The 23181-nt window shown below is 50.4% G+C and overlaps 1 protein-coding gene across 2 annotated transcripts in view; it reads right to left on the bottom strand.

The window, feature by feature from the left end:
- Nucleotides 1–23181, bottom strand: part of LOC142256625 (class I histocompatibility antigen, F10 alpha chain-like) — a 148980-nt gene that overhangs the window by 31921 nt on the left and 93878 nt on the right. For both annotated transcript variants that reach the window (XM_075328419.1, XM_075328410.1), the window contains exons 4-5: nucleotides 18650–18919; nucleotides 11881–11973 (exon numbers count right to left, since the gene is read on the bottom strand). In XM_075328419.1, coding sequence (XP_075184534.1) covers nucleotides 11881–11973; nucleotides 18650–18919 — 363 coding nt within the window. The remainder of the gene's footprint in view (nucleotides 1–11880; nucleotides 11974–18649; nucleotides 18920–23181) is intronic.

Raw genomic sequence — 23181 nt, forward strand, 5'->3', positions numbered from 1 at the left:
GTCCGGTTTTTGCCGCATGCGGCAGATTTAGCCGATGCGGCGGCCGGATAGAACGTTCCCTGCAACATTTTTTGCTCCGGCAAAAATAGCCGCATCGCGCCACATCCGGCCGCTGCGGCGCATTTTCAATGCATGCCTATGGACGCCGGATGCGGTGCGATGCGGAAAAAAACGCATCCGGCCGCCGCATGCGGTTTTTTCCACTGCGCATGCTGAGCGTGCCGCAACCGGAAAAAAACGGACCGGCCGCATGTAAAAACTTATGCAAAGGATGCGGTGTTTTCGCCGCATCCGTTGCATAGGTTTCACAGCCGGATTGAGCCGCACTGCTCAAACCGGATGTGTGAAAGCAACCTAAACCATATCTGAATGGACTGACACGCCTGGGACCTTAGTTAAAGGGATCCTGTCAGGTCTAATAGGCACCCAGAACCACGAGCAGTTCTTGGTGCATAGTGCTAATCCCTGCTTAACCGACATATTAAAATCAATAATGCACAATGTAATCAATACACCGATCCGGACTGATAAATTCCCTTTATGGAGTTATAATCTCCAAGCTTTTTCCACCTAATCTGAGAGAAACATAACATGGGGACAGACACCCTGACTTCAGCGATGTGTCTCTTACTGGATTGCTTGCTGTTGTATTGATAAAATCACTGTTTTATCAACAGGAGATTATCACTAAAGGACCAGTAAGGCTGCTGCAAGGTAGTCCTCCATATTCATAAGCTCTGCATAACCTCACACCCACACCAGTGATTGGCAGATTTCTGTGTACACTGTGCAGTAGCAGAAAGCTACCAATCAGTGAAGTGTGCGGGGTTATATAGAGCTCAACACTCAAAGAACTGGTTTAGACAGCAAGCAGCCCACTAAATTACACAATGCTGGAATCAGGGTCTCTGTCCCTACATTATGCTGCTCACCGATGTGATAGCAAACCCTGATGACAGATTCCCTAAGGACTAGACCTATTTTGGCCCTAAAGACCAAACTTTAATCATTTATTTTAATGATCACATTCTTGTTAGTTTTTATATATACAGTACAGACCAAAAGTTTACCTTCTCATTCAAAGAGTTTTCTTTATTTTCATGACTCTGAAAATTGTAGTTTCACATAGAAGGCATCAAAACTATGAATTATCACACGTGGAATGAAATACTTAACAAAAAAGTGTGAAACAACTGAAAATATGTCTTATATTCTAGGTTCTTCACAGTAGCCACCTTCTGCTTTGATTACTGCCTTGCACACTCTTGGCATTCTCTTGATGAGCTTCAAGAGGTAGTCACCGGAAATGGTCTTCCAACAGTCTTGAAGGAGTTCCCAGAGATGCTTAGCACTTGTTGGCCCTTTTGCCTTCACTCTGCGGTCCAGCTCACCCCAAACCATCTCGATTGGGTTCAGGTCTGGTGACTGTGGAGGCCAGGTCATCTGGTGTAGCACCCCATCACTCTCCTTCTTAGTCAAATAGCCCTTACACAGCCTGGAGGTGTGTTTGGGGTCATTGTCCTGTTGAAAAATAAATGATGGTCCAACTAAACGCAAACTGGATGGAATAGCACGCCGCTGCAAGATGCTGTGGTAGTCATGCTGGTTCAGTATGCCTTCAATTTTGAACAAATCCCCAACAGTGTCACCAGCAAAGCCCCCCCACTCAATCACACCTCCTCCTCCATGCTTCACGGTGGGGACCAGCCATGTAGAGTCCATCCGTTCATCTTTTCTGGATCACACAAAGACACGGTGGTTGGATCCAAAGATCTCAAATTTGGACTCATCAGACCAAAGCACAGATTTCCACTGCTCTAATGTCCATTCCTTGTGTTCTTTAGCCCAAACAAGTCTCTTCTGCTTGTTGCCTGTCCTTAGCAGTGGTTTCCTAGCAGCTATTTTACCATGAAGGCTGCTGCACAAAGTCTCCTCTTAGCAGTTGTTCTAGAGATGTGTCTGCTGCTAGAACTCTGTGTGGCATTGACTTGGTCTCTAATCTGAGCTGCTGTTAACCTGCAATTTCTGAGGCTGGTGACTCGGATAATCTTATCCTCCGCAGCAGAGGTGACTCTTCGTCTTCCTTTCCTGGGGCGGTCCTCATGTGAGCCAGTTTCTTTGTAGTGTTTGATGGTTTTTGCCACTGCACTTGGGGACACTTTCAAAGTTTTCCCAATTTTTCAGACTGACTGACCTTTATTTCTTAAAGTAATGATGGCCACTCATTTTTCTTTACTTAGCTGCTTTTTTCTTCCCATAATACAAATTCTAACAGTCTGTTCAGTAGGACAATCAGCTGTGTATCCACCAGACTTCTGCACAACACAACTGATGGTCCCAACCCCATTTATAAGACAAGAAATCCCACTTATTAACCCCTTCAGCCCCAGAACCCTTTAATTTTCAATGGGGTGAAAGGGGGGTGATTTGAACGTTTAGGGTTTTTGTTTTTTTTTTATTTTTTAAAACGTTTTTTTACTTTTTTTTTTATTTTACTAGTTCCCCTAGGGGGGCTATAGCGATCTCAATCCGATCGCTCTGATCTATCTGCTGATCACAGCTATACAGCTGTAAACAGCAGATACTGTAACTTCCTGCTTCACTGGCCGCCGGGCCGTGTGAAAACGAAAATGAAACGTCATAGCTGCAGGCGTCATCACATGACCCTGTGCTACCATGGCAACCACCAAAAGTAACGTGATCACACACGTGACTTCCGGTGGGGGCGGCGGTAAGTGAAAATCTTCACCGCACGTATATAAATCTCGCTGCCAGACTTTGGCAGCGAGATGTAAGGGGTTAATGTTACGGGTGGAATGCGATTCCACTCGTAACATGCAGGCACACATGTCAGCTGTTGAAAACAGCTGACATGTGTGAGGATCGCCTCCGCCTGCCCGCGGCAGGGGGCGGGGCTTAACGGGACACGCTCCACGACGGATATATCCGTCCATGGTCATGAAGGGGTTAAACCTGACAGGGCACACCTGTGAAAGGAAAACCATTTCCGGTGACCACCTCTTGAAGCTCATCAAGAGAATGCCAAGAGTGTGCAAAGAAACCACTTATATCCTAAAGAAGAATACATATGATGCTAATATTCCTTAAAAAATACATTTTATTGATAACAAAATTATTAAAAAATACATATATGGACAAAAGGGCACAGCAAGGCAAGAAGAAATACAACTGCGTCTCCCAATCATTGGGGAAAAGGTGGGTTGGAACCGACAAAAATCCCTCACATACACAGAAAGAATCTTAGTGATCAGGGATTTTTTCTACATACAGTTATACTGCATCAAAGGTCACTGTATGCGTGAAAGCATTATAGAAAGCCACGGACCCACTTGGGGGGAGGGGCGACATGACCAAGGGGGAGGTAGGGAGTGATGGGTTAATAGGGACAGTGGTATATGCCTAATATGGCTTTGGGGGATGGTTTTAGCCGGGGAGGAAGAGGAGGAGCAGGGAAAGGGTTAGCTGGGAGAGGAAGGAGTTACCTCCTCTTCTGTTTCCGGACGCCGAACGATCTGCACGTGCACCTCCATGGCAGATCTTCAGGAGCTCCAGCGTCTGATTCAGGCAGCGGTCGCAGCGCACGGGCCCCTGGCAGTGCAGACCCACATCAGGGCTGCCGGGGTTAACCCGTCGGCGCTTGCCCCTCGTCCCCCCAGCAGCGGCGGGCGCCAGTCGCGGCCCCCCCGCAGGTATTCCCCGGGCGCGGGGGGGGCGAGGAGGAGATGTAAGAGCCCCTCCAGGGACCCTCCGCAGAGTGCAGCGCAGCAGCAGCGTCTGGCTGCTGCAGAGGCCGGCGGGAGGAATCTTCGTTCCAGCCGCGGCGGTCGGGAGGTGGGAGTGGCCAGCACGGGGCCTGCTTCCGGTCCCGGCCTCCGGGCTGGAGTTACAGAGACTGCAGCGGCTCCAGGCCGGGAGCGCGCTCGGCGTAGGAGAGAGGCCAGCAGATCCCCCTGCAGTCGGCGGGGGGACCGCGGGGCTGCACGTGGCGGTAGGTCCGGCGCCGGGGGGGGTCTGCGGTGCCTGACCCCGGTGCGGCTGAGAGAAGGAGTGACGGCGGGAGCCCTGCGGCAACCGCCGGGTCACTCAGTACCGCTGTGCAGCCCCCGGATGTGGCAGTCTCCCGTGGGAGCGGGAGGACTCGGCGGATGGAGGCCTGCAATAGCCCAGGAGGGCCAGAGGCGGCGACGGCTGAGATCCGGAGCCGGGCGTCTGGTCGTCCGCGCCCAGAGGCCCCTTGCAGTCGGCAGGGGGGCGGGCGCAAGAGGTCGAGGCCCGGGGTGCCGGCGCGGGGGACAGGACGGTCTCCTGGGTTGTCACCCCGGGGCAAGAGATGGAGCGGGGATGACTCTGCCCACGCGGCGGCCCTGTCTGGCGGCCGTGGTGGGGGGGGTGCTGCGGCGGCGCCCCCCGGATGTCGGATGGAAGATGAGGCCAGCGGCGAGGAGGGGGAAGAGGCTTTCGGTTCGGAGGAGTCGGATGGACGACAGACGGAGGACAGCGAGGCGGCGGTCTCGGGAGACGCCGAGCGGCGGTCGGGTGAGACGGCCGCGGAGGCGGCAGGGGCTGCGCTGGCGGGGGGCTTCGGGGGGGGGGGCGGCTGCGGCTACGGCAGCGCCCGCTGGTTTCGCAGTGTGGAGTCAATTGTTGGGGCTGTTGCAGGGGCTGGCGGCGGCTTCGGGAGCGGGGGGGGAGGGGGCCCAGGCGCCGGTGGCGGCGTGGGTGGGTGCAGCCGGTTTAGGGGCCTCGGCGGCGACGGGGGGTGACGGAGCGGGTGCGAGTAGAGGGGGGGGCGAAGGGGGGAGTGAGACGGGGGGGGGAAAGGAGAAGGAAAAGGAGAAGGAAAAGGAGAAGGAAAAGGAGAAGGAGGATGAGGTGGTGCGCTTAGATGATAGGGCTAAAAGCGAAGTTTATGTTTGTTTTGAGGGCCCGCTGGGGGCCCATTTAAAGAAGGAGGTGCGGGAAAAAATTTGGAAAGGGGAATATGTGGAGATATTTTCTCTGCTTCCCCTGGAGAAATTTAATTTGGATAGGGTTAAGCCGAGTGATTCCAAAAAGGAGAAGGACGAGGAGGAAAAGCGCCGTTATAGGCTTATTCCTCGGACTTTTGCCAACTGCCGGGTCCCCGGCAAGTTTCAAGAAAGGTTTGTGTTGGCAGTACAATGAAGGGCAGTGCAGGTTTGGAGCGGCGTGCCGTTTTAAGCATGAATGCTCCGGATGTGGGGGGGGACATAGCTTGTCCAAATGTTTTAAAAAAGGAAAAGGAAAGGCTGGTGATGGGGCTGGTAAGAGGGACGACGCCGGTGAAGGTAGAAGTGATGGTTCCGTTTTTAAATAGGTATCCGGACAAGGAGGCGGCGGCGTTGTTAAGTTCTGGTTTTTCGGATGGTTTTCATATTCCGTCGGTTGTTACTGCATCGGTTCCGCCGTATCGTAATTTGCGTTCCGCTCGGGATCACCCGGAAGTGGTGGATGAGAAGCTGGAAAGGGAGGTGGCTTTGGGCAGGATGGGCGGCCCTTATGTCGCCCCGCCGTGCGGGAATTTGGTGGTGTCACCGTTGGGGGTGGTACCAAAGAAGGAGCGGAATAAATTTCGGCTGATTCATCATTTGTCTTACCCGGAAGGGTTATCGGTGAATGATGGCATTGCGCCGGAGTTGTCGGCGGTATATTATGTGTCGTTCGATAAGGCGTTGGACCTGGTTAGGGCGGCGGGGCGGGGTGCATTGATGGCAAAGGCGGATGTGGAAGCAGCGTTTCGGTTGTTACCGGTTCATCCAGATAGTCAGCATTTGTTGGGTTGCTGGTGGGATGGCAGTTATTATGTTGATCGTTGTTTGCCAATGGGCTGTTCCATTTCGTGTTCGTACTTTGAGGCATTTAGTTCGTTTGTTGAGTGGGTGGTTCGGGACGTGTCCGGGCTTACGTCCATCATTCATTACTTGGATGATTTCCTGTGTGTCGGGCCGGCGGGTTCGATGGTTTGTGCGGGTTTGCTATTTGCGTTGCAAAAAGTTGCGGCCAGTTTCGGGATTCCTTTGGCGCCGGATAAGACGGAAGGCCCGGCGCCGGTGATGTGTTTTCTGGGAATTGAAATTGACACCATTGCTATGGAATGCAGGTTGCCGGCGGAGAAGGTCCGTGATTTGAGGTCCGCAGTGTCAGGGGTAAAAGCGGCGAAGAAGGTGCGGCTTAAGGCGGTGCAGTCTTTGCTTGGAAAATTGAATTTTGCTTGCAGAATTGTGCCAATGGGGAGAGTGTTTGCGAGGCGTTTGGCGACGGCGACGGCCGGGGTACGGTTGCCGGCGCATTTTGTGCGGATCACAAAGGCGATCAGGGACGATTTGGAAGTATGGGATCAATTTTTGCAGCATTTCAACGGCCGGACGCTGGTGATGGAGAGGGTGGCGTCTAACGGGGCGTTGCAGCTGTTTACGGATGCGGCGGGGTCGGCCGGGTTTGGGGCTGTCTTCAGAGGTCATTGGTGTGTCGGGCAGTGGCCACAGGCGTGGCGGGAGAGCGGCTTGGTTAGGAATTTGGCTCTGTTAGAGCTATTCCCCATTGTAGTGGCAGTGGAGCTATGGGGGTCGCACTTTGCCGGAAGGAAAGTGTGTTTTCATTGTGATAACCAGGCGGTGGTGCACGCGATTAACAACTTGTCTGCTAAGTCGGAGCCGGTGGTGGTGTATTTGCGGCATTTAGTGTTGAGATGTCTGCAGTTGAATGTGCAGGTAGTGGCAAGGCACGTTCCGGGTGTTGACAACGAGGTGGCTGATGCTTTGTCTCGTTTTCAGTTCAGCAGGTTTCGGGCGCTGTTGCCGTGGGCGGACGAAGTTGGAGTGGAGTGCCCCGAGGATTTGTGGCATCTGGTGAGGCGGTGATCTCAGACTTGATTCGGAACTCGGTGACCGAGGTGACTTGGTGCCGGTATGCTAAGGTGTGGGCTGAATGGGAGGAGTTGTTGCGTCTGATGTTTGGTGGGGAAAGCGTGGATTACTTGGTGGCTTTGTTGTCATTGGTGAGTACGGATTTTTCAGCCGGGCGATCGGCATCGGCTGTGGCACATCGGGTGTCGGCAGTGGCATTTTGGTTAAAAATGAGAGGGGAGCGTGATGTTTCACAGGATTTTCGGGTTCGTCAGGCTTTGCGGGGCTTTCGCCGTGGCGTACGGGAGAGGGACAAGAGGCGCCCTGTATCGTTTGGTTTGTTGAGACGGATGGTGGGTGGCCTGAGCGGCATTTGTGAGTCTGTGTACGAGACGGTTCTATTTACAACGGCTTTCGGTCTCGCTTTTTATGGGGCGTTCCGGATAGGCGAGCTGGTGAGCCCGTCCAGGGTGACGGGTGGTGGTTTGATGTTTGAGGACGTGCAAGTGAGCAGTAGTCAGGTGGAGTGCCGGATTCGCCGGTCAAAAATGGATCAGCTGGGCCGTGGTAGATTGGTGGTGTTATATGCGGTTCCAGGAGAGGAATTGTGCCCTGTGCGTTTAGTCGAGAGATTTATGGCCGTGAGGGGAGGCTTACCTGGCCCGTTGTTGCGGCATTTGAATGGGTCGTTTTTGTCGAGGTTTCAGTTTGTGGCGGTGCTGCGGCTAAGTCTACGTAACGCGGGGGAGCGCCCGGAGGAATTCGGGTCGCATTCATTCCGAATTGGTGCAGCAACGGAGGCAGCCCGTTGGGGGCTTGGAGATGAGGTGGTAAAGCGTATTGGTAGATGGGAATCTTCTTGTTTTCGGCGGTATGTGAGACCGCAGTTGTTGTAGCATCATGGGACTTTGGTTACGTGCGGAAGGTTTGAGGAAAGGGGTGTTTTTTGATGTGTTGGTGGTTGTGCTGTTATTGGTTTTGATATTTTCGTTTTGTTTTATTTGTTATAGGGAAGTGCCTGATCTGGATCTTGGGGCACTCCTTCGTATTTTGGGGTGCCCGTCGGGCGGAGGTCCGCCCGAATGGTCGACAGCTGGGTTTGGATCGTGCGCAGGCGACTGTTCGATGGATCGGAGTTCGGGGCATGGAGTGGGGCAGGGTGGTCCCGGAATTTCGTTTCCATTGTAAAGTTGAGCGGCCCCCGGATGTGCTGGTATTGCATGTGGGGGGTAATGATCTTGGTGCCAGGGCGTCGCGGGATTTGATCCGAGACATAAAGATTGATTTACTGCAGTTGTGGAAGCGGTATCCTGGTTTGCTGGTCGTATGGTCTGACATAGTGACCAGGTTGGCATGGAGAGGGGCTCGGTCGGTGGAGAAGGTTAATAAGGCCAGGGCCCAGGTGAATAGGGTAGTGGCTAGGTTTGTGACCAGGAATGGTGGGATTGTGGTACGGCACAGGGATTTGGAGCCGGCTGATTGGCGATTTCGGAGGGGTGATGGTGTGCACCTCAACGAGGTCGGTCTGGATTTATGGGCGTTGGGTCTGCAGGATGGTGTGGAGCGTGCTTTTGGTGTGTGGCGGGTCCAGGCCACGTAAGGTGTCACGTGGTCTGTCCTGTGGCGGTGGGGGTAGGTCTGGTCCAGAGGTTTGGAAGTGATTGGTGGCTGGACCGGGAGTCATTGTCTTGGTATGGTGGCTCTCGGTTTCCGGGATGTGGCAGGCACGGGGTTCTGCCAAAGTGTGGGGGTCAATCCGTGGGTGATTGGCACCTCGTCTCTGGGTCGGTGTGTTGCGGCCGGGGACAGGGGGAGTAGTAGTAGTGGACTGGGCCTACCCCGGGGGGTATTGTAAATGTTATTGTCTATTGTTACCGTTATGTGGTTGTTTTGGGTCGCCCGTTGGACGGCGTCCCTAAGGTACTAGTCTGTAAAACAATAGGCAATAAAAAGGCTGCTGTGGCCATTTGAACCAAGTCGCATGCAGTCCGTGTGTTTAATTTTAGAGGATAAGGGGGTTTGGTTACACAGACATCATGACCGGAGAATCCTCCCTCAGCTGGTCAAGAAAGCCACGGACCCACTTGGGGGGAGGGGCGACATGACCAAGGGGGAGGTAGGGAGTGATGGGTTAATAGGGACAGTGGTATATGCCTAATATGGCTTTGGGGGATGGTTTTAGCCGGGGAGGAAGAGGAGGAGCAGGGAAAGGGTTAGCTGGGAGAGGAAGGAGTTACCTCCTCTTCTGTTTCCGGACGCCGAACGATCCCCGCCCACCCTCCCTTTGTGTTGTCATGTGGGAGATGTTTTTGGGTAGTTGGGATACCTTTTGTCACAGTAGCGGTGGGGGTAGGTCTGGTCCAGAGGTTTGGAAGTGATTGGTGGCTGGACCGGGAGTCATTGTCTTGGTATGGTGGCTCTCGGTTTCCGGGATGTGGCAGGCACGGGGTTCTGCCAAAGTGTGGGGGTCAATCCGTGGGTGATTGGCACCTCGTCTCTGGGTCGGTGTGTTGCGGCCGGGGACAGGGGGAGTAGTAGTAGTGGACTGGGCCTACCCCGGGGGGTATTGTAAATGTTATTGTCTATTGTTACCGTTATGTGGTTGTTTTGGGTCGCCCGTTGGACGGCGTCCCTAAGGTACTAGTCTGTAAAACAATAGGCAATAAAAAGGCTGCTGTGGCCATTTGAACCAAGTCGCATGCAGTCCGTGTGTTTAATTTTAGAGGATAAGGGGGTTTGGTTACACAGACATCATGACCGGAGAATCCTCCCTCAGCTGGTCATAGTAATTTTAATGCAAAATGGCAGGAAGAGACAAAAAATCGACACTGTCTATACATTTGATTATCCCTAGTGGATTAAGCTAATTACAATAAACAATTGTCAGCCTCTTTTGGTCTCCTTCATCACCATGTAACTGGTATGCCACATGTAGAGGGTAAATATCACATTATATCACAATCTACCAGAACATGTATGGTGGGCATGGCCTATGACATATATTATATTTTAATAATGCTTTCACGCATAAAGTGACCTTTGATGCAGTATAAGGCTATGTCCGCACGTTGCTTTTTTGCTGCTTTTTCAACTGCAGCGTTTAATGCCAAAATGGTTGTGTTCTGCTTTTCAAGCAAAGTCTATGGGAATTTGGGTTTCTTGTCCGCACTATGCTGTTCAAACTGCAGCCTTTTTGTTGCAGAACTTTGGTCAAAAACTCAGCTTCGGGCTATATGCACACACTGCGTTTTTGCGCGTTTTTCGGGTGCGTTTTTGGCCTCAAAACTGCATGACTTTGCTTCCCCAGCAAAGTCTATGAGTTTTCATTTTTCTGTCCGCACACAACTGTTTTTTTAAGCTGCGTTTTTGAGCTTGAAAAAAAAATGGACATGTCAAATTATTTCCTGCGTTTTCCGCCCATGCAATGCATTGGAAAAACGCAGCAAAACGCAGAGATCAAAAACGCAGCCAAAAACGCACGAAATCGCGGTAAAAACGCATGCGTTTTTGATGCGTTTTTTTCGACGCAGGTGCGTTTTTGTGCGTTTTTAGCGTCCATAAACGCACAAAAACGCAGCGTCAAAAAAACGCAGCGTGCGCACATAGCCTTGCAGTGCAAAACCCAAATGGCAAAAACAATTGACATGTCAATTGTTTTTGCCATTTGGGTTTTGCACTGCAAAGCTGAGTTTTTGACCAAAGTTCTGCAACAAAAAGCTGCAGTTTGAACTGCAAAGTGCGGACAAGAAACCCAAATTCCCATAGACTTTGCTGGAAAAGCAGAACACAACCATTTTGGCATTAAACGCTGCAGTTGAAAAAGCAGCAAAAAAGCAGGTAAAAAGCAGGTAAAAAGCAACGTGCGGACATAGCATAGCCCCTTAAGGGGGCTTTACACGCTGCGACATCGCTAATGCGTAGTCGTTGGGGTCACGGAATTTGTGACGCACATCCGGCCGCATTAGCGATGCCGTTGCGTGTGACACCGATAAGCGATTTTACATCGTTGCAAAAACGTGCAAAATTGCTAATCGGCGACACGGGGGTCCATTCTTAAAAATCGTTACTGCAGCAAAAACGATGTAGTTCCTCGTTCCTGCGGCAGCACACATCGCTCCGTGTAACACCGCAGGAACGAGGAAGCTCCCCTTACCTGCCTCCCGGCCGCTATGCGGAAGGAAGGAGGTGGGCGGGATGTTACGTCCCGCTCATCTCCGCCCCTCCGCTGCTATTGGGCGGCGGTTCAGTGACGCTTCAGTGACGTCGCTGTGACCGGCGAACCGCCTCCTTTCTTGTCGCCGGACAGGTAAGTATGTGTGACGGCTCTGGGCGATGTTGTGCGGCACGGGCAGCGATATGCCCGTGTCGCGCAACAGATGGGGGCGGGTACCCACACTAGCGATATCGGGACCGATATCGCAGTGTGTAAAGTAGCCTTTACTGTATGTAGAAAAAATCCCTGATCACTAAGATTCTTTCTGTGTATGTGAGGGATTTTTGTCGGTTCCAACCCACCTTTTCCCCAATGATTGGGAGTCACAGTTGTATTTCTTCTTGCCTTGCTGTGCCCTTTTGTCCATATATGTATTTTTAATAATTTTGTTATCAATAAAATGTCTTTTTTAAGGAATATTAGTATCATATGTAGTCTTCTTTAGGATATAAGTGGTTTCATTGCTAGATAAGGTGCAATCCTGACTATAGTAAACAAAATATGTGGTATGTGTGGTTACAAGAGTGTGCAAAGCAGTAATCAAAGCAAAAGGTGGCTACTTTGAAGAACCTAGAATATAAGACATATTTTCAGTTGTTGCACACTTTTTTGTTAAGTATTTCATTCCACATGTGATAATTCATAGTTTTGATGCCTTCAATGTGAATCTACAATTTTCAGAGTCATGAAGATAAAGAAAACTCTTTGAATGAGAAGGTGTGTCCAAACATTTGGTCTGCACTGTATATACCAGAGAATAATCGCGGGATTACTGACACTTACTTCTATATAGGAGAAATCCACCAATGCTGAGAAAATTGAGGAAAACCACAGCAACGACCACAGCGATGACCCGGACACTGGACCTCTCTGGTTCTGGTTAGAAAACAGAAAGGTAAATGATCTGTGGATTATAGTGAGAGCGTCATGTATCGGCCGCACATTAGTCTCCTCCGCGGTAGTGATGACATACGTGCAGTGTAATGGTGTTACATACAGGAGCACAGGCTACATTTCTATATCATGATGTATCTCTCACATGTAACAAATCAGCAGAATCTGAACGTCATCCTTAGTGAGTATAAAGGGGGCTTTACACGTTGCGACATCGGTAACAATATATTGTCGGATTCACGTCGTTAGTGAGGCACATCCGGCGGTTACCGACATCGCAGCGTGTAAACCCTAGGAGCGACGATCACCGATTGCAAAAACGTTAAAAACCGTTGATCGTTGACACGTCACTCCATTCCATAATGTCGTTACTGCTGCCGGTACGATGTTGTTTGTCATTCTTGCGGCACCACACATCGCTATGTGTGACACCGAAGGAACAACAAACATCTCCTTACCTGCGTCCACCGGCAATGCGGAAGGAAGGAGGTGGGCGGGATGTTATGTCCCACTCATCTCCGCCCTTCCGCTTCTATTGGACGGCTGCCGTGTGACGCCGAACGCACCTCCCCCTTGAAGGAGGGATTGTTCGGCAGCAATAGCGACGTCGCCAACCAGGTAAGTATGTGTGACGCTGCCGTAGCGATAATGTTCGCTACGGCAGCAATCACCAGATATCGCATGTACGACGAGCGCGGGAGCTATCTGCGATATCTTTTGATAGCTGCCGTAGCGAATATTATCGCTACGGCAGCTTCACATGCACTCACCTGTCCTGCGACGTCGCTCTGGCCGGCGAACCGCCTCCTTCCTAAGGGGGGCGGTTCGTGCGGCGTCACAGCAACGATACACGGCAGGCGGCCAATAGAAGCGGAGGGGCGGAGATGATTAATTATTTAATTATTTATTTCACTGCACAGTATAGACCCGCCCACCGGCCGCTGTGATTGGGTGCAGTGAGACACCTGTCACTCAGCGTGGGGGCGTGTCTCACTGCAACCAATCATAGGCGCCTGTGGGCGGGGAAAGCAGGGAATACGAGATTGTTTAATGAGCGGCCGGCTTTTTCAAAATAGTAAAAGCCGCCGGAGCAGTGTGAACGCCGTGCAGCGCCGCGCCGGAGATCGGGGATCGGTGAGTATGAGAGAGGGCTGCTAATTTCAGTCACTCAGGGGATTAGCGGTCACCGGTGAGTCCTTCACAGGTGACCGCTAATCAGGACGCGGCACAGACAGAGCCGCAGCATGACAATGAAGTCGGGTGAAGTTAACCCGAGTTCATTGTGATCGTGCGGCTCTGTCTGTGTCTGCTGTCAGCGGCCATGTAGCAGAGCTGAATGGCAGATGGCATAGTAAAAAATACGCATTACACACGCATTACACACGCTAGTAAAATCATTAATTTATTCAGAAAAAGCATCACACTTGCGTTGCACTCGGACCTAACGTGAACTAAAATCAGCCGAGTTTTTTTCAGCCAACTCGGACCGATTTTACTCGCATAGATGTGTTTCCAGCCTTAGGCTATGTGCGCACTAGGCGTTTTTACCCGAGGTTTTGCTGCGGAAATTTCTTGAGAAATGTTTGTCATCTTTCTGCAGACATTTCCCAGCAAAACCTATGGGAAAAAAAAATATCTGTGCGCACGCTGCGTTTTTTTTCTCAAGAAAATTCTTTGTGAAGATTTTCTTGAGAAAATTTCTTGAGAAAATGTGCATGTCACTTCTTTTCCGCAGGGACCTGCGGTATTTCACTCCATTCACTGTAATGTAATCGCGAAATACTGCGGGTATACCGCAGGTAGCAAATGATGTGCGGTATACCCTCGGTATAGCCGCGATTTACCTGCAGTAATGCTCATCGCTGCCTGCGGTTTTGCAGGAAGTGATGTCATTATGACAGAAGAGGGAGCTGAGCAGAGTAAACACACGTCACACTCCCTGGACACCGCTCGGAAGCGCTTCCGTGTGACCTCCAGGTGCCCGTGCAGTCTGTGTCCCGCTCCAGCCCCGCCGCTGCCAGCCCTGCAGTATTAGTGTCTGCCCGCAGTATCAGCAGCTTGTCACGGTGCAGCGCAGGCAGACACTGACACACAGCAGTGCGTGCAGCCGCGGGGATGCCGAGCGCTGCTGTCAGATGAGATGAGATCATTACCTGCTGTGACGATCTCCTGCCTCCTGACGTCACCGCTGTCCCTGCCGTCTATGCCCGCGGCCCGAGACGGGCATAGAAGTCAGTGACAGCGCTGATGGCAGGACTGCAGGAGATCATCACAGCAGGTAATGATCTCATCTGCCTCCTGACAGCAGCGCTCGGCATCCCCTGCAGTGACCTGGGCTGACCTATTGATGTTAGCTCAGGTCACTGCATTACACTCCCAGCCAATGGGGAACCTTCTGTTCTTCACTTACTGGGACAGTGACTATGGTATGGATCGTCATGGGACACCCCCTTATTGGATTACGCCGGACCCGGATTTGATTGTTCTTGTCAATAAATTGGTGAAAGAGGGAATGTGGGGAGTGTTTTTTCAAATAAAACTTTTTTGTTGTCTATTGTTTATTTCTTACTGACTGTGTTGGTAATGTCAGGTATCTGATAGACGCGTGACATCACTAACCCCAGGGCTTGATGCCAGGTGACATTACACATCTGGCATCAACCCCATATACAGTTAGGTCCAGAAATATTTGGACAGTGACACAATTTTCGCGAGTTGGGCTCTGCATGCCACCACATTGGATTTGAAATGAAATCTCTACAACAGAATTCAAGTGCAGATTGTAACGTTTAATTTGAAGGTGTGAACAAAAATATCTGATGGAAATTGGAGGAATTGTCACATTTCTTTACAAACACTCCACATTTTAGGAGGTCAAAAGTAATTGGACAAATAAACCAAACCCAAACAAAATATTTTTATTTTCAATATTTTGTTGCGAATCCTTTGGAGGCAATCACTGCCTTAAGTCTGGAACCCATGGACATCACCAAACGCTGGGTTTCCTCCTTCTTAATGCTTTGCCAGGCCTTTACAGCCGCAGCAAGTGAAATGCATGCTCAATTGGGTTAAGATCTGGTGATTGACTTGGCCATTGCAGAATGTTCCACTTTTTTGCACTCATGAACTCCTGGGTAGCTTTGGCTGTATGCTTGGGGTCATTGTCCATCTGTACTATGAAGCGCCGTCCGATCAACTTTGCGACATTTGGCTGAATCTGGGCTGAAAGTATATCCCGGTACACTTCAGAATTCATCTGGCTACTCTTGTCTGCTGTTATGTCATCAATAAACACAAGTGACCCAGTGCCATTGAAAGCCATGCATGCCCATGCCATCACATTGCCTCCACCATGTTTTACAGAGGATGTGGTGTGCCTTGGATCATGTGCCGTTCCCTTTCTTCTCCAAACTTTTTTCTTCCCATCATTCTGGTACAGGTTGATCTTTGTCTCATCTGTCCATAGAATACTTTTCCAGAACTGAGCTGGCTTCATGAGGTGTTTTTCAGCAAATTTAACTCTGGCCTGTCTATTTTTGGAATTGATGAATGGTTTGCATCTAGATGTGAACCCTTTGTATTTACTTTCATGGAGTCTTCTCTTTACTGTTGACTTAGAGACAGATACACCTACTTCACTGAGAGTGTTCTGGACTTCAGTTGATGTTGTGAACGGGTTCTTCTTCACCAAAGAAAGTATGCGGCGATCATCCACCACTGTTGTCATCCGTGGACGCCCAGGCCTTTTTGAGTTCCCAAGCTCACCGGTCAATTCCTTTTTTCTCAGAATGTACCCGACTGTTGATTTTGCTACTCCAAGCATGTCTGCTATCTCTCTGATGGATTTTTTCTTTTTTTTCCAGCCTCAGGATGTTCTGCTTCACCTCAATTGAGAGTTCCTTAGACCGCATGTTGTCTGGTCACAGCAACAGCTTCCAAATGCAAAACCAGACACCTGTAATCAACCCCAGACCTTTTAACTACTTCATTGATTACAGGTTAACGAGGGAGACGCCTTCAGAGTTAATTGCAGCCCTTAGAGTCCCTTGTCCAATTACTTTTGGTCCCTTGAAAAAGAGGTGGCTATGCATTACAGAGCTATGATTCCTAAACCCTTTCTCCGATTTGGATGTGAAAACTCTCATATTGCAGCTGGGAGTGTGCACTTTCAGCCCATATTATATATATAATTGTATTTCTGAACATGTTTTTGTAAACAGCTAAAATAACAAAACTTGTGTCACTGTCCAAATATTTCTGGACCTAACTGTATTACCCTGTTTGCCATCGCACCAGGGCAACGGGATGAGTTGGGGTGAAGCGCCAGGATTGGCACGTCTAATGGATGCGCCACTTCTGGGGCATCTGCGGCCTGCTATTTTTAGGCTGGGGAGTGTCCAATAACAGTGGACCTCCCTAGTCTGAGAATATCAGACCCCAGCTGTCCGCTTTACCTTGGATGGTGATCCAATATGGGGGGGACCCCACGTTTTTTGTTTTAAATGATTTATTTAATGTAAAATAACAGCGTGGGGTGCTTTCTGTTTTGGATTACCAGCCAAGGTGAAGCTGCCAGCTGTGGTTTGTAGGCTGCAGCCGTCTGCTTTACCCTAGCTGGCTACAAAAGATGGGGGGACCTCACGTCATTTTTTTTTTAATTATTTATTTTTTGGCTAAATAAAAGGCTAGGCACCCTTTAGTGCCACATGAAAGTCACTAAAGGGTGCCAGCTTAGAATATGCAGGGGGGTGGGACATTATATAGGTCTTTCTCATCTATCTATCTATCTATCTATCTATTCATCTATCCATCTCTCCCTCTATCCATTATCTGTCTATCTATCGATTATCTATATTATTTATTGTAGTTCAGCATAAAAAAACAGCAGGGACCAACCTGCGGAAAAACTGCGGCAAAACTGCAGCAAAATCGCGACAAAAACGCATGCGTTTTTCCCGTGGTTTTGGTGTGTTTTTTTACCGCAGGTGCGGTAATCTTCAACTCCCAGAAGTTTCTCAAGAAATTTTCTTGAGAAAAATCACTTTTCTAGTGCGCACAGAGCCTTAACCCCCTTGGGTCTATTTTCCGCTTTTACGTTTTCGTTTTTCCTCTCTTTATTCCAAGAGCCATAACTTTAATTTTCTGTCAACAAAGCCACAAGAAGACTTGTTTTTTGTGATGAGGTTTGTACTATTAAATTACACAATTAATTTTGTCATGTGATATTCTGGAAAGGAAGAAAAAAAATTGCAAAAGTGGAAAAAATGAAGAAAAAAAGCACAATTGTTTTTTTGGAGTTATTTACAGTTTTCATTATACCATGAAAAGTAGCTGTCAATAGGATTCCCTGGGTCTGAGATCGCAGGGATACCAAACCACCATAGTGGGTGTCACAGTTCTTCTGTGCAGAGCATCTTGCCTTTGGAGATGCTCTGCGGCACTTTCCTGTGTTACTAACTTAGTAGTGTGTTTGACAGTATAAGATTCCATGTTGGTGCTGATTACTCAGGTGTCCCACCTTCCAGGTAATTGCTCAGGTTTCTTTACTGAGCATGCTCTCCCAGGACATTGACAGTTGTATTTTCTGGTTCTGCAGTTGTGCTGTTGGTGTGTGTCTCTGTTCTGATGTTTGTTCTGTGACCCCGCACCGCTATTTGACTCCTCTCTGCCCACTCCCTGCTCCTGTCGTGACCTCCTTCCTGTTTGACCTTGGACTGTTACCTGACCATGTCTCTGCTTTCCCGCTGAACTTACTACGTGCTCTCCTGGACTTCTGACCCTCGGATAGTGTCCTGACTATACCTCTGTTTTCTCCTTGTGCTTATACGTGTCCTCTTGTTAACAACTGTTTTTTTCCCACGTCCTCCCTGGCGACTGGCTTCCCACTGGGGCATTTCTCCCAATCTTACCTTCCAATAGTATTAAACAGGCTGACAGCAACCCTTGGTCACTCCATATTCTGGGCCAGCCCGGACCTATAAACTCTTATTCTATATATCACAGGCTGGATTTTCATGTATAACCGCATTAATTACTATCTAATACTGCCGTGTTATTTCACCATTTGAGAGATTTGATCTAATTTTTCACAGCTACGCTTGAATTAATTATATATCCTTCTTAAGTGGAGAAGGCCACTTTTCCATGCTTCCCAATTAATTTCAGCCTAGAATTCAATATCTACAATCAGTACGTTACCATCCTTAACTACCTTGTACGTCTCTTTACTGGCCAATTGTGTCCCTGATGAAGGCTCACTGATGAGCTGAAACGTCAGACGGAATTACTTTAGGATGTATTTCCACCTTATTTTTAGATGCCACTGTTCACGTTTTTTTTTCAATAAATCCACAAGCAATCTAAAGACTTGTCATTCCTTTTTGATATTTGCATGCTGAAGTTTTCTATCTGTATATTGTGATTTTACTTCAGAGCACCAACTATAAGCAGTAGAGCCGAGTCTACTCTCCTGCTTATTATAGGCTCTGGCAATGCCACTGGGAACTATGCATGTGAGTAACATGTCTGTGGCGGAGGCCCAGGTCCAAATTTTGCCTTGGGGCCAATAGGACTATATAATTACATTTTACATAATGATCACCAGTCATGACATATTCCGGTATTACCCCATCATCCGCCCAGTATAGACACTACTCACCCCACATTATGGTCATCGGCCCCTCCAGGCTGCTGTGATCGACATAACAGGAGTATCTGTCGCCCTCTTTGGGGGTCACCTCCGCGCTGACCCTGATCTGATAGGTGCCGTCAGGATTGGGGAGGACACGTGTGGTCTCATATGAGTGAACCTCATCCTCCCCGTTCATCCACTTCACATCCACAGCTCGAGGGTAAAATCCGTACACCTGGCAGTGAAGCTTCATAGTGTCACCTTTCTCCTGACCGGACACCTTCACCTGGGGCCGAACTGAGAGAGAAGAGGAAGATATAAATGAGTCAGTGCAGAACAGATCTGATCTGTCCTCTCCAGACAAATACAGCTGTATGTCCTACTAAGTATCTCACTCTGTAAACTTATGTCGTCCAACACCAATAAATGGCATGAAAAGAGGAAAATTGTAAAATCCCTACCCGAAAAAATAAAAATACTGTTATGTTCAAACAGATAATAATTTTCTTTTACCTATGCAATTAGTAAAAAAATGATATGTAAGAATTGTACATTAAAATACTTATTGACAAATTATTTAAAAAAAACTGTTGTGGACAATCACGCAATGTTGCGGCATATTTGTGTTTGGTTGAATTGAATATTCCACAGGTATCATAGTATCATAGTTTTTAAGGTTGAAGGGAGACTCTAAGGGGTACTTTGCACGTTGCGACATCGGTAACAATATGTTACCGATGCTGCAGCGATAGTCCCCGCCCCCGTCGCAGCTGTGATATCTTGTGATAGCTGGCGTAGCGAATATTATTGCTACGGCAGCTTCACATGCACTCACCTGTCCTGCGACGTTGCTGTGGCCGGCGACCCGCCTCCTTCCTAAGGGGGCGGGTCGTGCGGCGTCACAGCGACGTCACGCAGCAGGCGGCCAATAGCAGCGGAGGGGCGGAGATGAGCAGGACGTAAACATCCCGCCCACCTCCGTCCTTCCGCATTGCTGGCGGGAGCCGCAGGACGCAGGTAGGAGATGTTCGTCGCTCCTGCGACTTCACACACAGCGATGTGTGCTGCCGCAGGAACGAGGAACAACATCGTACCTGTCGCTGCAGCGGCATTATGGAAATGTCGGACCCTGCACCGGTGATACGATAACGACGCTTTTGCGCTCGTTAATCGTATTAAAAAGGATTTGCACACTACGACATCGACTGCGACGCCGGATGTGCGTCACTTTCGATTTGACCCCACCGACATCGCACGTGCGATATCGTAGCGTGTAAAGCCCGCCTCAGTCCATCTAGTTCAACCCGTAGCCTAACATGTTGATCCAGAGGAAGGCAAAAAAAACCCAATGTGGCAAACAAGCTCCAATGGGGAAAAAAATTCCTTCCTGACTCCACATCCGGCAATCAGACTAGTTCCCTGGTATACCTGTAATTTTTTAATAAGTCTGCATATAGAGGTATACAATAAACCTATACTACACTTAATAGAGTCATGAATTACCATAATTTCTGTATAATAAAGGATTTGGTACTGCAGTCTCTGGATAATAAAATATTTTGTACTCTGTCCCAACATTGTGCATTGAAAGAGAACTTGGGGGTCTTCAATCACAGCTAAGGTGGGATAAGGACTTATTAGTAACCCCAATGTTAGGACTGATCTGGTGAGGTGGATTTACTTAGCCATAGGTCACGGTTAAAACACATACCAAATGTGATAGCACATGAAATAGTGAGGACTGGGACCACAGGGCAAGGTGGATGGAAAGCCGACATACCAGGAGAGAAGCCACAGATCCGCTGGTGTAAAAAAGCATAATATCGGAAGATGTACAGTCACTCCAGGAATTGCAGCATCATTTGAATTTTGAACTGGACCAGAGGAGAGTTTATGTGACATGTATACAGCAGATGATAGGTTAATTTATAGCTGCTGGAAGCAGAGATGAAGAGGTACACTTGTTCATAAATCAAATCTTCCTGCATCAGAGTGAATGTTCTATATGAACAAGTCCTGAAAACGGTTTGGTATTGTGGCGCCCCTGACCTGGTCAGGCACCACTGAGTACTGCATCCATGCTGGGGACAGTACAATACAGGTAATCCAGATGGCTGACAGGGGTGTGGAACACAGGCGCATAGTGACCAGGTCTCACACATGTACCCATGAGAGGACCCCTGGGGATCCCAGGAGGGGGCAAGCCTTCACCTTCACTGGAATAGTGGAGGGGGTAGAGCCTCCATCTCCTCTCAAGGGGTGTGGTAAGAGAGTCTGGTTGCTAGGTGGCGTAGGCAAGAACAGGAGAGGAGGGGCAGTGAGCCAGTTAGAGCAGAACTCCATAGGGCTCAGTGAGGAGCAGACCTGTGGGGCTGTTGCTGTCTAACAGCGCCCGCGCAGTGGCTACAGACGGGGGAGAACGGTCAACTAGGAGTGCTGCCTGAAAGCCAGCTTCAGCTAGAGAGTGCACGGAGTGGGAAGTAAGGAGACTGCTAGAGAGCACCAGGCCCAACCGGGCGGCAGATCCCGAAGCGAGGATAGATTCACCTTTCCCTGCTAAACCTGCCGGTGTGGGGCTCTTAAAGCCCACACCACAACACTACAAAAGCCGCAGCCACGTAACCGCAAGTTAGGGCCCATAGGTCATAGGAGGCAAGAGGCTGGAGTGGCCTGGTCCGGGGAACAAGCACACGGCGAACGAAGGGGAGAGAGGCTTCAGCATCTTCCCTGGGTGACCCCCATAGGGACTAAAAGTCGGGGTCACCCCAAACCACCAAGGGCTAAGGAAGGCGAGTCAGTAGTCACCCTCATAAAGTCAGCCTGAAGGATACCTGGTTCCTACCTGGTTCATCTCAGCTACGCCCGGGTTACTCACCCTGCCACCTGAAGTGAGTAAAAACCCTGAAAGACATCCTGCCTGTGTGGTCATTCTGCGACTTGTGGTACTACAAACCTACACAGGGCCCTGGGGCTTGCCTCACTCTCAGGAGGCTATTCCAACTAACTGCACACACCATCAGCCCCAGGCGACCCTCAACCTGCAGTGGCGGTCCCTACTGGCCGCAATACTGAGAGTGGCGTCACGATCAAAAACAGAAGATTTCCTACCAGTGACGGAGATCCAGCAACGTGGAGTCCCTGAAGGTAACGCACCGACACCGACACCACACCTGTGGGGCTTCACATCTGGCGTCACGAACAGGATAAGGACTAGACCTGTTCAGACAGGTGACCATGTGCCTGGGCGGTCCGCTTGAAAAATTGGAAGCGCCGCCATATTGCCACCATGAAAAGCGCGCCGAAAAACAACAGCAGCCCGCGCTGGAAGAAGTTACCGCCCACGAAGAGGTGTGGCTACCCAGAGATCCCCTGCAGAGTCCTGACCTCGCTGATGAAGAAAGTGGAAGCGTCCAGAAACGGCGGAGCAGAAGAGAAGCCAGCAGCTTGCTAATGAAGATGGCGTCTGAGAGCAGAGATCCAGAGCCAGGCTCCGCTGCCTGGTGGTGCCGGGAGCTTGCTATTTTCTGTGACCAGCTGGAGGCTAGGATTGTGCGACAGCTCAGGGAAGAACGCACGGAGCTCCTGGAGATGGCTGCGGCGGTGCGGACCTACGAGGAGGGAGCCGCGCGGAGCCTGCCGGATCGAGCGGCGACGACGATTCAGACCCCGATGGGTGAGTCCGGTGTTGCCCCGGCTAGAACAAGAGCCCCGACCCTAGCTGCCACACCCGCGGTCCCAGAAGAGGCGCCCGGCGCGGCGACGCTGGACCAGGCCGCAGCCACGCTAGAAGCGGCCCGCCAGATCCAGGCTGCCGCAGCCATGCCCCGCCTGTCCCGCAAAGGTCCGACTACCACTGCGATACTGATCCGTGCCGCAGGCGTGACACTGACCCAGGCTGCCACCCTGCTGAGCCCAGTCCGCCAAGACCCCACCGCAGCAGCGACGCTCGTCCGCGCCGCAAGTGAGATGCTGAACCAGGCCGCAGCCCCGCCAGGTGCGGCCCGCCAAGCTCCGATCGCTGCAGCGACGTCCAGCCCAGCCTGCACAGAGCCCCCTGCAACAGCGACACTGATCCAGGCCGCCGCCATGCCAGGCGCGGCCCGCCAAGACCAGGCCGCCGCCATACAGGGCGCGGCCCGCCAAGAAGAGAAGACTACCTCACTATTTTCCCCGGCCTGCAAGGCCAGAGCAGATACCGCTCCCCAGCCTAAGGAAGTCCCTACTAGGAAATCCCTGATAGGTGAAGACTCCGCATACTGGCAGCTGAAGGCTGACCTGGAGGCCAAGTTCCCACAGGAGATGGTGGACCGATACATGCTCCCTCCGCACACCCCTAAGGCAACCCCTGCAGCAACCATGCTGAAGAGTCCACCGCCTGGGCCAGCTGAGGAACACTCATCCCCAGCGCTGCCACGACCAGAGTGCAGCGAAGAACTAAGGGGGAGAGGAGGGCAAGAAGCTGAGGAGTTGCCTCCGGAGTCAGCAGCAGTGCTAGTCCCAGAGCCGGAGATGCTGCCGTATTCCCGCTGGGATGAGGAAGACCTGACACCTCCGGCTGA

This window comes from Anomaloglossus baeobatrachus, chromosome 1, assembly GCF_048569485.1.
Source record: "Anomaloglossus baeobatrachus isolate aAnoBae1 chromosome 1, aAnoBae1.hap1, whole genome shotgun sequence".
NCBI lineage: Eukaryota > Metazoa > Chordata > Amphibia > Anura > Aromobatidae > Anomaloglossus > Anomaloglossus baeobatrachus.